The 12,108-nt window shown below is 44.1% G+C and overlaps 1 protein-coding gene across 1 annotated transcript in view; it reads left to right on the forward strand.

Annotated features, from left to right (window-relative positions):
* Positions 1-6,464: 6,464 nt before the first annotated feature.
* The window catches only part of LOC120916867 (ZP domain-containing protein-like), a 28,245-nt gene continuing 22,601 nt past the window's right edge, over positions 6,465-12,108 (forward strand). The window contains exon 1 of the mRNA XM_040327810.1: positions 6,465-6,617. Coding sequence (XP_040183744.1) covers positions 6,480-6,617 — 138 coding nt within the window. The 5' untranslated portion in view covers positions 6,465-6,479. The remainder of the gene's footprint in view (positions 6,618-12,108) is intronic.

The following is a 12,108-nucleotide window of genomic DNA, read 5'->3' on the forward strand; positions in this document are numbered from 1 at the left end:
GACGCTGTTCACGGCCAACGCACTTTGGACAAAAATCCACAGATTTGTCCGATTGAAATCCGATCGTGTGTACGAGGCTTAAATTACTGCCAGTTTCCTAATTTTAGAACTGGCAGTAATTGTCATTGCTATAGTGACAAGTGTTTTTAAAGTGGCAGTTGTAAGACCTACATGAATCTGCCAAAAGTTTCAGTAATGTTACCGACACGTATGCAGATACTTGCCTGAATTAGGTGTAGATATTTGAATCTCCCTGATTGTTTTAAGGTGGAAATAAATTCTGTGGAGTGGCTTGATTTCCCCATAATGTATGCCCAGGGTCACTCTCAAGTAGAACTAAAATTTCACTTTTAACACAACTGTAGACAGGTAGAAGCTGCAGTATATTCACCAACCTGAAGGTGGCATTATATTTTTATTTTATTACATTTATAAAATATTTTATTACATTTTTAATTACATTTTTCTCTTACTCTTATATTTTTTATAAAGTTTTAACAAATAACTAATTTAGAGATATGTGAGTTTATATATGGGTGATTTTAGGGTTGGTTTGACCAATATGAATTGTTTTATATATAATAAAGGATTAGCAACTAGGTAATGGCCCGGATTCACAAAGCACTTGCGCCGACGTATCTCAAGATACGCCGACGTAAGTACAGATGTGCGCCGTCGTATCTATGCGCCGACCCACATACTAAGATACGCCTAAAAATAGGCTTCCTACGACCGACGTAACTTGCCTACGCCGGCGTAGAGTCGGCGCATATTTACGTTGGGCGCATTTGCCGCTCCTATTGATTTTCTATGCACATATGCAAATGAGGGAGATACGCCGATTCACGAACGTACTTGCGCCCGGCGCATAATATACGCGGTTTGCGTAAGTCGTACGTCCGGCGTAAAGTTATTCCCCATATATGAGGCACAACCCATGCAAAGGTATGGACCAGCCATCGTATCTTTTGTCGTTTACGTTGTGCGTGAATATGACTAGGCGTAGGTTACGTTCACGCCGTAGGCAGTGATCCATCGTATCTTAGGGAGTAGTTCCGACGTGATTCTGAGCATGCGCACTGGATGCGTCCACGGAACGGCGCATGCGCCGTTCGTTATTCGTATCTTTATGGCGCTCGGCCCATCATTTGCATGGGGTCATGCCTCATTTGCATGGCTCACGCCCACTTCCACTTACGACGACTTACGCCTAAGAAACACAGCGCAGATTTGGTGGCAAGTGCTTTGTGAATTCGGTGCTTGCCTCTCTGCGCTGCGTCGGCGTAGCGTAAAAAAGATACGCTACGGCGGCATAAATATGCGCCGATGTATGTGAATCCGGGCCCTAGTCTGTAAAGGTGGCCGTGAGATGATATTTGTAGTTATCAGTTTGCTCCGAGTATGTATTCTGATATGTGGCGATTTTAGTAATTGGGTTTCGCTTTGGAACACTCAAGTGTGATTGATGTCTCCCAATGTCTTTAAACATTTATGTTAAAGTGGAAATAAACTTCCATCTCTGACATTTACCTATAGGTAAGCCAATAATAAGACTTGCCTACAGGTAGTGTAAATATTTCCTAAATGTGCACCCAGTAGTGTATTTAGGTTTTGGGCTGCCCTAGGCCTGACTAAACTTGTGCAGCCCCTAATTTAAATATTACCCACCCCTTTCTGTCAAGGCCACACCCCTGAAATTTTCGAGTGGGGACACTAGTTCTGAGGGCCTGGGGGAGGGGGGGTCAATGAATTTCCTTAATTTGCATAGATTTCCTCTCACTTCCTGTTTGGCTATGGGGCAGGAAGTGAAAGGAAATCTCTGCAATGGGACAGGGATGGTAAAAATAGAAACTGACAGGGGGCTTTAACCCTCCATTACTCTATCCAAAATGAAAAAAAAAAAAAAGGTGTTGTCTATAGTTCTACTTGAAGCGGATACAAGAGATACGATGGAATAGCATGCCACACAGATCTCGTAATATCCCCTGGGGAAACAGCTGTTGTTGTGACCTACTGGTAATGCAGGGGGTCATGAAGTGAGGTGAGCTGCTAGTGTGCACAGGTGAAGGATAGCATGGGCACCTTGTGGATTTTTTCCAACACTGTGGTGGAATACTACCCCAATGGACTACTATAATTAATGAGTTTATAGACATTTTGCACTTTATATTTTATTTTCGATTATATTCTTTTGCTTCAGTTTAGCACAGTGATAATATCACTAATTGCTTATTTTTGCACTTTATTTTATGGTACACTGTAATGTATTAATGAATAGAAGTAGCGCTACACTCATTTTGGATTAAAATGAATTGTATTGAGTGTGGTGAAAACGCTTTGTGGTGTTAGCAGTAGCTGGTATATTTTCGATGTGTATTCATTTATTAGAGTTAGGTTACCCTAATTAAGAAAACATTTTTGTTAAATTGGGCAGCCATCTTGACTGAGAATTCCATACATAGTGGAATTTTCCATCATTCGGTGTGCCCACAATCTGGGAGTAAGATAGGGACAGAGGGCTAGATTCACGTAGCTGCGCCCATTCGTATGGCGGCGCAGCGTATCGTATTTACGCTGCGCCGGCGTAAGTTTGAGAGGCAAGTGCTGTATTCACAAAGCACTTGCCTCCTAACTTACGGCGGCGTAGCGTAAATGGGGCCGGCGTAAGCGCGCCTAATTCAAATGATGACGAGGGGGCGTGTTTTATTTAAAATAATGGTGACCCTGCGTATTTTACGTTTTTTACAAACGGCGCATGCGCCGTTCGAGAAAGAATCCCAGTGCACATGCTCGAAATTTAGCCGTAAATCGTCATTGCTTTCGACGTGAACGTAAATTACGTCCAGCCCTATTCGCAAGCAACTTAAAATTCAAATTTCGAAGCGGGAACGACGTCCATACTTAACATTGGCTGCGCCTCCTAATAGCAGGAGCAACCTTACGCCGAAAAAGCCTAACGTAAACGACGTAAATAAATTGCGCCGGCCGTACGTACGTTTGTGAATCGGCGTATCTAGGTAATTTGCATATTCTACGCCGAAAACAATGGAAGTGCCCTCTAGCGGCCAGCGTAATATTGCACACAAGTATACGCCGCCACATTCATGTTACGTCGGCGGAGGAAGCCTATTTTTTGAGCGTATCTGCCTTTGAGAATCGGCGTAATGATACGCCGGCGCAGATTTGAAATTACGGCGGCGTATCTGGAGATACGCCGCCGAAAATGCTACCTGAATCTAGCCCAGAGTCTAGTTAGGAAGGAAGCGGGGCTATTATTAAAGAGGAAGTAAACCCTCTGGGGAAGTTTCACCTACAGGTAAACCTAGATTAAGGCTTACCTGTAGGTGTTTGCAATATCTCCTAAACCTACACGGTTTAGGAGATATTTCCCAAAAAGAATGCACCGTTTCCTAACGCGAATGCGCACTGGGAATGCGGGTTTTGTGAATGGCTAATGCCAGCTTTGACGGCTCCCGCGCGCATGCGCAGAGTGACGTCTTCGCCGCTCCGGCCAATCACAGCGCCGGAGCACCGATACCCGGAAGTAACCTTCCTGAGAGATGTCTGCGGCCGGAGGGGGAGACGAGGACAGCTTCGGGGGCTTTGATCCAAGGTAAGTAATTCATAATGAGCTAGTATGCTGGTCACACTAGCTCATTATGCCTTTGTCTTGCAGGTTTTTTTTTTGTTTTTTTTTTTGGGGGGTTTACAACTGCTTTAAAGTGGAGTTTCCATCCCAATTTTTTTTTTCATCATTGTGCTCATTAGACCTAAAAAAGGAAAACATTTTTTTTTTTTACTCATCTGGAAATGCCTGTTGCTATGCAGTCCCACAAAATCTGCCTTTGGAATCACCTAGGATCCTGACATCATCTCCCTCTAATGCTGTGCGCTACCCAATTATCACTCCCCATCCAAGACTTCCAGGAAGTAACTGCAAAATGACAACGGTGTGGACATAGTTTTATAAACTATGGCCCAGATTCTCAAAAGAGATACGACGGCGTATCTCCAGATACTCCGTCGTATCTCTGCCTAGCGCCGTCATATCTATGCGACTGATTCTTAGAATCAGTTACGCATAGATATCCCTTAGATCCGACAGGCGTAAGTCTCTTACGCCATCGGATCTTAACTGCAATTTTTTATTTGCCCGCTAGGTGGAGCTTCCGTCGATTTCCCCGTTGAGTATGCAAATTAGCTAGATACGCGAATTCCCGAACGTACGCTCGGCCGACGCAGTAAAGTTACGACGTTTACGTTAGGCTTTTCCCGGCGTAAAGTTGCCCCTTGGTCTATGAGGCGCAGTCAATGTTAAATATGGCCGTCGTTCCCGCGTTGAAAATTAAAACATTTACGTTGTTTGCGTAAGTCGTCCGTGAATGGTGCTGGACGTAATTTACGTCCACGTCAAAACCAATGACGTCCTTGCGACGTAATTTAGAGCAATACACGTCGGGATATTTTAGGGACGGCGCATGCGCAGTTCGTTCGGTGCGGGGACGTGCTTCATTTAAATGAAACACGCCCCCTACCCGCCGAATTTGAATTCCGCCGGGTGTTTTACGCTACGCCGCCACAACTTTACAGGCAAGTGCTTTGTGAATAAAGCACTTGCCTGAAAAACTTGCGGGGGCGTAACGTAAAACAGATACGTTACGCCCGCCCAAATTTATGCCCATCTACGTGAATCTGCCCCTATATTTTTTGAATATCTATGCGGAGTGGTGGCGGAATGTAAAATAGTAAGTGACCGGATTTATATTATAAAAACGCAGGATGAAAGGACATACATTTAAAAAATACTAATTGTGGTTGGAACTCCGCTTTAAGGAGAGGTACCTGTTAAGGAGGAAAATAGGAGGGTGTGTAATTTGTCAGCTGCCTGCAACAGTCTCCCACTGGCAACTGCAAGGACATTTGGGGATCACAGTGTGAACAAGCTCCTCTGGCATTGTGTTTCATGTAGTGCTATTGCTGTAATATTACTATTAGAAAGTGCCCTTTGAACAGCACCATTTTCAATTTGAAAAAGTGTATGTGGTACCATTTCTGTAGACAGTCACTTTCTATAATATAGGCAGAGTTTAGGTACAGTATCCATGTATGTTTACTCAATTCCTGGCTACACCAGTTAGGTCTCCCCTACTCACTAGTTTTCAGATTAATATAATTTCAACTTTTTTTCTGCTCTTTAACTTTTTTTTATTTTTCTCCTTCACTGTTGTGCGCTGATGAGCCTGCACTATAAGGCTGCAATGACGGGTACTGATGAGGCGGCACTGATAGGTGGCACTGGTGAACACTGATGAGGAGGCAGACACTGATGAGGCTGCACTGATTGCTGGCACTGATGGGCACTGATAGGTGACACTGATGAAAAGGCACTGATTGACAGCACTGGTAAGCACTAATTGGCAGCACTGGTGGGCACTTTTGGGACTGCATTTATAATCGGGACACTGATAATCAGTGGTCTGATTATCAGTCCTGATGTCCCTTTAACTCAAGCCATTATCGGCTCTCTTCTCACGGTCAGCATGAGGAAAGCATCGGCTCGTGTTTACATCCACTATCAGCTGTCATTGGACACAGCTGGATCACGTGGTAAAGAGCCGATTTGATTGGCCCTTTACCACAATCTGTGATCAGCTGAGCCTGAAGCACTCGGCGATCACAGAGTGCGCCGGAGGGGGTGCATGGGCAGTGCGATCACTGGAGGATATCAATAGATGCCCTCCTGGCAAAGAAAGCCTGTGCTGTAGCCCCCATTTGGCTATAGCGCAGGCAGAAAGTGGTTAATGAAGCCTAAGGCCCCTTTCACACTGGGGCGGGAGGCGCGGTGGTGGTATAGCGCCGCTAAAAATAGCGGCGCTTATACCGTCAGATTTGCCGTGGGATTCGGCCGCTAGCAGCCGATAAAGAGGCGTAGTGCCGCGGTTTCCCATTGTTTTAAATGGGAAGGAGCGGTATACACGCCGCTCCTCTCACCACTCCAAAGATGCTGCTGGCAGGAGATTTTTTTCTCTTCCGCCAGCGCATCGCCTCAGTGTGCAGTGCAGTGCAGGAGTTTTTCAGGCGGTATAGCAGCGCTATTTTTAGCGCTGTACCGCCTGAAAAACTCCTCAGTGTGAAAGGGATCTAAGAGATCTTTTGGTAATACTGCAGGCTGCTCCAAACGGAGAGGGACAAAACATGGAGGTGGGGGTTGCGAGCCTGGGGTTGGGCTTAATTTAAACAGTAATGCTTCATTGTAAGTGACATTCTTATTTATAAGATCAAGTATGACCATGAACCTAAAATTAAACTGAAGGGTTTAAACATTAACACCAGATTACTGAATATATCATTAAAGGAAGGGAAAATTTAGCGTACTGAATTTTTACAATTTCCTGAAATACCGTATATCTTTTTTTAAACCTGTATAAAAATTACAAGCTGTTCATACAACTATATATAGTGCATGTGATTTGTGTTAGATGAGCGAGCTCAATGCACAGATGGCAAGATGCGAAGTGTTAATTCTTTGTGTGTCGATCATCACTGCTGCACTGGGGCCCCGAATACAGGGTGGGCCCGTATCAGTCAGACCATATGATGTTTCCCATGGACGGATGGTAAGATGTCCCAATTTTTTTATAACATTTACAGAGTACCTAATCTTTTGTTGAGGAAAAAAACATCTAGGTAACGTATACATTGCAGAGATTTTAACAAACTTTATGGCAAATTCTAATGTGTTGCTACCTCTTTGTTTCACACACTCATTCTGAATAGGAGGGTCCGGTTCATTAATAATCAGTTGATGGATTTTCTGTGTTCTAAATAGGAAAGCTGCAGGGTCTGAATCCTTTTAGGACTGATTAATTCTTGAGGAATATCTCACCCAATCTTACATTTCTATTTAACCACTTAAAGTGGAGTTCCACCCATAAATATAACATTACATCAGTAGTTTTAAAAAAAATGTCATTAGTCCTTTTTTTTTTTTTTTTAGATGCCTTCAAAGTGTTGTTGCTAGGCAGAATAGTTAATCTTCCCACTTCCTGCACCTAGGTGCTTAATGCTTCCTAACCTACACCTGGGAATTTAGTGGGTGTAACTTTCCAGGAGTCTGTGCATTCCCCAGTCTCAAAGAATCATGTGACTTGGACAGCACAGGTGCTGAAACCTGATCTGACACTGCTTGTGCAGCACTGAGCATGTGCGAGATTTGCAAGGCTGAAATCAAAGAAGTCATACAGTCTGGCTTCATGATGCCCACACTTAAGATGGCCCCAGTCAATTTCTATTTTATAAAGTGTCTAAATGCTGTAACAACCTAACAAAAAGGACCTTAGTTTACAGACTAACTTTACTAGAATACATTAAGCTTGTGTATTACAGGGGTATTTATATTTAAAAAGTGAAATTGTGGCCGGAACTCCGCTTTAAGACCCGGACCTTTAGGCAGGTAAAGGACCTGGCCTGTTTTTGCGATTCGGCACTGCGTCGCTTTAACTGACAATTGTGCGGTCGTGCGATGTGGCTCCCAAACAAAATTGGCGTCCTTTTTTCCCCACAAATAGAGCTTTCTTTTGGTGGTATTTGATCACCTCTGCGATTTTTATTTTTTGCGCTATAAACAAAAATAGAGCGTAAATTTTGGAAAAAATGCAATATTTTTTACTTTTTGCTATAATAAATATCCCCCAATTTTTTTTTCCTCAGTTTAGGCCGATACGTATTCTTATACCTATTTTTGGTTAATCGCAATAAGCGTTTATCGATTGGTTTGCGCAAAATGTATAGCGTTTACAAAATAGGGGATAGTTTTATTGTATTTTTATTATTATTTTTTTTTTTACTACTAATGGCGGCGATCAGCGATTTTTTTTTTTATGACTGTGACATTATTGCGGACACATCAGACAATTTTGACACATTTTTGGGACCATTGTCATTTTCACAGCAAAAAATGCATTAAAAATGCATTGTTTACTGTGAAAATGACAATTGCAGTTTGGGAGTTAACCACTAGGGGTCGCTGAAGGGGTTAAGTGTGACCTCATCTGTGTTTCTAACGGTAGGGGGGCGGGGCTGGACGTGTGACATCATTGATCGTATTTCCCTATATTAGGGAACACAGGATCAATGACAGCGCCACAGTGAAGAACGGGCAAGGTGTGTTTACACACAGCTCTCCTCGTTCTTCAGCTCCGGGCACCGATCGCGGGACTCCAGCGGCGATCGGGTCCGCAGGGTCCCGTGGCCGCGGAGCTTCGGACCGGGTCGTGTGCGCGCGCCCACGACCCACGGCTGGGCACTTAAAGAGGATGTACAGGTACGTGCTTGTGCCCAGCCGTGCCATTCTGCCGACGTATATCTACAGGAAGCGGTCCTTAAGTGGTTAAAGAAGAAGTAGGGCCAAAGCTTTGCTCGCTGACGGCTGTCACTCAGCAGGTCCAGGTACCAACTTTACAGTCTGGATCCACCCAGCACCCTGGCTCCTGCCTCCTGTACAAAGTTCAATAAAAAAAGGTGAGCAAATTGGTGCAATCCGGATGTGCTGGGTGCTAGCCACGGCTCGCCACCAAAGACAAGAAGGAAGGTTGCACACCAACGAAAACGATCCAGCGTGATTTAAGTAATCCAATATGAGTCAGTCGCACGTGACAGCCACAAGACAAAGACACGGGACCCAGGAGGTGACGCTTTTCACTCTGTCAATAATGTTACTTCAAACATTGTTGCAGTAGCACTATTGACAGTGTGAAAGGTGTCACCTCTTGGGTCCCGTGTCTTTGTCTTGGTGGCTGTCATGTGTGACTCGTATTGGATTATTAAAATCACGTTGGATCGTTTTCATTTTTGTTGGTGTGCAGCCTTCCTTCTTTTCCAGTTGTCCTGCCTTCTTTACAGCTCGGCGCTCCAGGAACTGACAGGCAGAGTTCTCTCCTCAGAACAGAGGGGGAGATTTGAGTGATCAGCGGTGTTTGATCACTCAGGCCCATATTCTCTCTAAAAATCCGCGGGCTGCACTTAAGGCACTTACACTCCGCTGTCCCAACTTACAGGAGCAGGTGTTGTATTCCCCAAACACTTGCTCCATAAGTTGGGACGGCGGAGTGTAAATGCCCCGGCGTAGCCTGGCGGATCTCCAAGGGGGCGGCTTGTATTCAAATTAAGCGCGCCCCCGATTCTAATGAACTGAGCATGCGCCGGGCTTCAAAAAGCCCAGTGCGCATGCTCCAGTTCTCGGCGGAAAACGTCAATGACGCCAACGTGTGCGTCATTGACGTAAAGTCGTATTCAAGAACGACTTACGGAAACGACGTACCCGACGAAAAAACACGACGCGGACCCGACGCCATCCGTAACATGGCCTACGTGGGACTTGCGGAAATTTAATCCTCATAATAGCAGGACTAAATTTCCGCTTACGCAAACAACGTTAGCGACGGTTACGCGACGCAAACTCGTTCGGGAATCGGCGTAGAAGGGTCATTTGCATACGCAAATGAGTCCTTCACGTAAATGCCATCTAGCGGCGGCCGGCGTCATTACATTTAAGATCCGCCAGTGTAAGTGACTTACAGATGGCGGATCTTAAGTGTATCTATGCGAAAATGATTCTAAGAATCAGTCGCATAGATACACGGGCCAAAAAAGGGAGATACGATGGAGTATCCTGAGATACTCCATCGTAACTTCTATGAGAATATGGCCCTCAGTTCTCAGTGTAGATGCAGTGGGGGACAGATCCAGAATTGGATCGATGCTGCATCCACCTAGGTGAGTATAATTTATTTTTTGGTGGGGGGGACTCAAACTTCTCTTTTAAAAGGATGTTTAAAAACTGGGGGGTAGATCCACAAAGCGAGTACGCCGGCGTATCTACTGATACGCCGGCGTACTTTCAAATTACCCGCGTCGTATCTTTAGTTTGAATCCTCAAACCAAGATACAACGGCATCTGGGTTAGATCCGACAGGCGTACGGCTTCGTACGCCTTCGGATCGTAGGTGCAATACTCCGGCGCCCGCTGGGTGGAGTTCTCGTCGTTTTCCGCGTCGGGTATGCAAATGAGCTATTTCCGTCGATCCACGAACATACGCGCGGCCGTCGCATTCTCTTACGTCGTCTCTAGTCGGCTTTTTCCGGCGTATAGTTAAAGCTGGTATTTTGCGGCGTATGGTTAGACTTGCCATGTTAAGTATGGCCATCGTTCCCGCGTCGAAATTTGAATTTTTTTTTTTTTTTGCGTAAGTCGTCCGTGAATCGGGATGGACGTAACTCACGTCTAAGTTAAAAAAATGACGTCCTAGCGACGTCATTTAGCGCAATGCACGGCGGGAAATTTCGGGACGACGCATGCGCAGTTCATTCGGCGCGGGGACGCGCTTCATTTAAATGAAAACCGCCCCCTAATCGCCGATTTGAATTCCGCCGCCAGAAATACACTACGCCGCCGTAACTTACGGCGCGAAATCTTGGAGGATTCGAAAGAACGCCAGGTAAGGTATGGGCACGGCGGCGTAGCGTATGTCTGATACGCTGCGCCCATCTAATTCTCTGTGGATCTGCTCCTGGGCATTTACACGGGAGTAACATTGCACACAGAGTGGGCCGTAAATGTGATCTGAGCTGCGCATGTGCGGCTCAGATTGCATTTCTTGCTGACAGGCAGTGAGGATATTTATGACAGAAGAGACCTCTAGGGTTTTTTCTGTTATAAAAACCCTGCATGTCAGCGATTTTATTTTTTTAATTTATTTATTATTATTATTTTTTTCTCCAATGACTGACTACCACTTTGAAAAGAGAAGGTATTCCGTCCCACTTCACGTCTACCTCCCCCTCACCCCTCTGACACTGGGTGCAGTCCTCACAGTGTTTGCTGGATGTTTCATCAAATCCACTTTCAAGAGCAGAAAGTAAGCCTCTCTTCAATTAAGGCCTTGTGTGTGTTTGTTGAAAAATAGCATGCACAAGCTGGTCCACTTCTAACGTGTTTCGTCTTATCCGCAGCTTGAGGCAGTCTATTCCATATTTCCACAGCTCTTACTGTGAAGAAATCTTTCTGTATTTGGAGATTAAATCTCTTTTCCTCTAGATGTAAAGAGTGCCCCTTTGTCCTCTGTGATGATCTTAAAGTGAATAACTCAACACCAAGTTCACTATATGGACAACCACTTATGTTTTTATACATGTTGATCATATTTCAATAAATAGGGATGCACCGATACCATTTTTTTACGAGTACTGATCCTTTTTTTTTTTTTAAGTACTCACCGATACCTACCGCAACTGTTTTATTTTCACTTTAGCTGTCAGCAAAGGTACAAAGCATTGTAAAGTTATTTACAAATGAAATAAATGTGTTTTTTTTACATTTTAATTTTTTTTAAATGTATTAAAGGTGTAAAAATATTAACGAACAAAGCAAACAAAAAAAAAAGTTTTAACTGTTTATCGTTTATAAAATAGAAGTAGGAAAAAAAAAAACGTCAGGAAAAAAGTAATTAAATGGAGGATAAGAGGGAGTAAATTAAGGCTAATTAGAGTAAATTAAGGGTTAATAAGGGCTTAAACAGAGAAACATTTAATAAAAAAATACCCAAATTTAAAAATTTTTTACTTGACAGGGTGCTTTAAACTGACTTCGTTTGCAGATCAGATTTCATCCCTTTGATCTGTAGATGAAGAAATGGATAGATACAAAAAGAAACAATGTTTCTTTTTATTTTAGTGTTTCAGTGGCTGAGCAATGTTGTTGTTAAACATTGCGCAACTGTTTTTTTTTTTTTTTTTGACAGCTCCAACTTCTTTAACACTTTAGCTGTCAATAGGGGAATTCCACTGGCACCTGAATAAGTTATAAGTTGTTAAGGCCGCGGCGGCCCCACTCCTTAAAGCAGAGGTTCACCCGAACAAGTTTCTACCATGCCATCCAGCATACTAGCGTGAGCTACAGCATGCCTTTATTATTATTTTTTGCGCCATACTCACAGTTTAATCCCTTAGTTAAGTTTCAGACTCCCCGCGGGAAGTAGGCATTCCTATGCAGAGGGGAACATGATTGACGGCCGACTATGGCGCGTCACGCTTCCCGAAAATTGCTGGAGT

Source organism: Rana temporaria, chromosome 11, assembly GCF_905171775.1.
Source record: "Rana temporaria chromosome 11, aRanTem1.1, whole genome shotgun sequence".
In the NCBI taxonomy this organism is placed as follows: domain Eukaryota; kingdom Metazoa; phylum Chordata; class Amphibia; order Anura; family Ranidae; genus Rana; species Rana temporaria.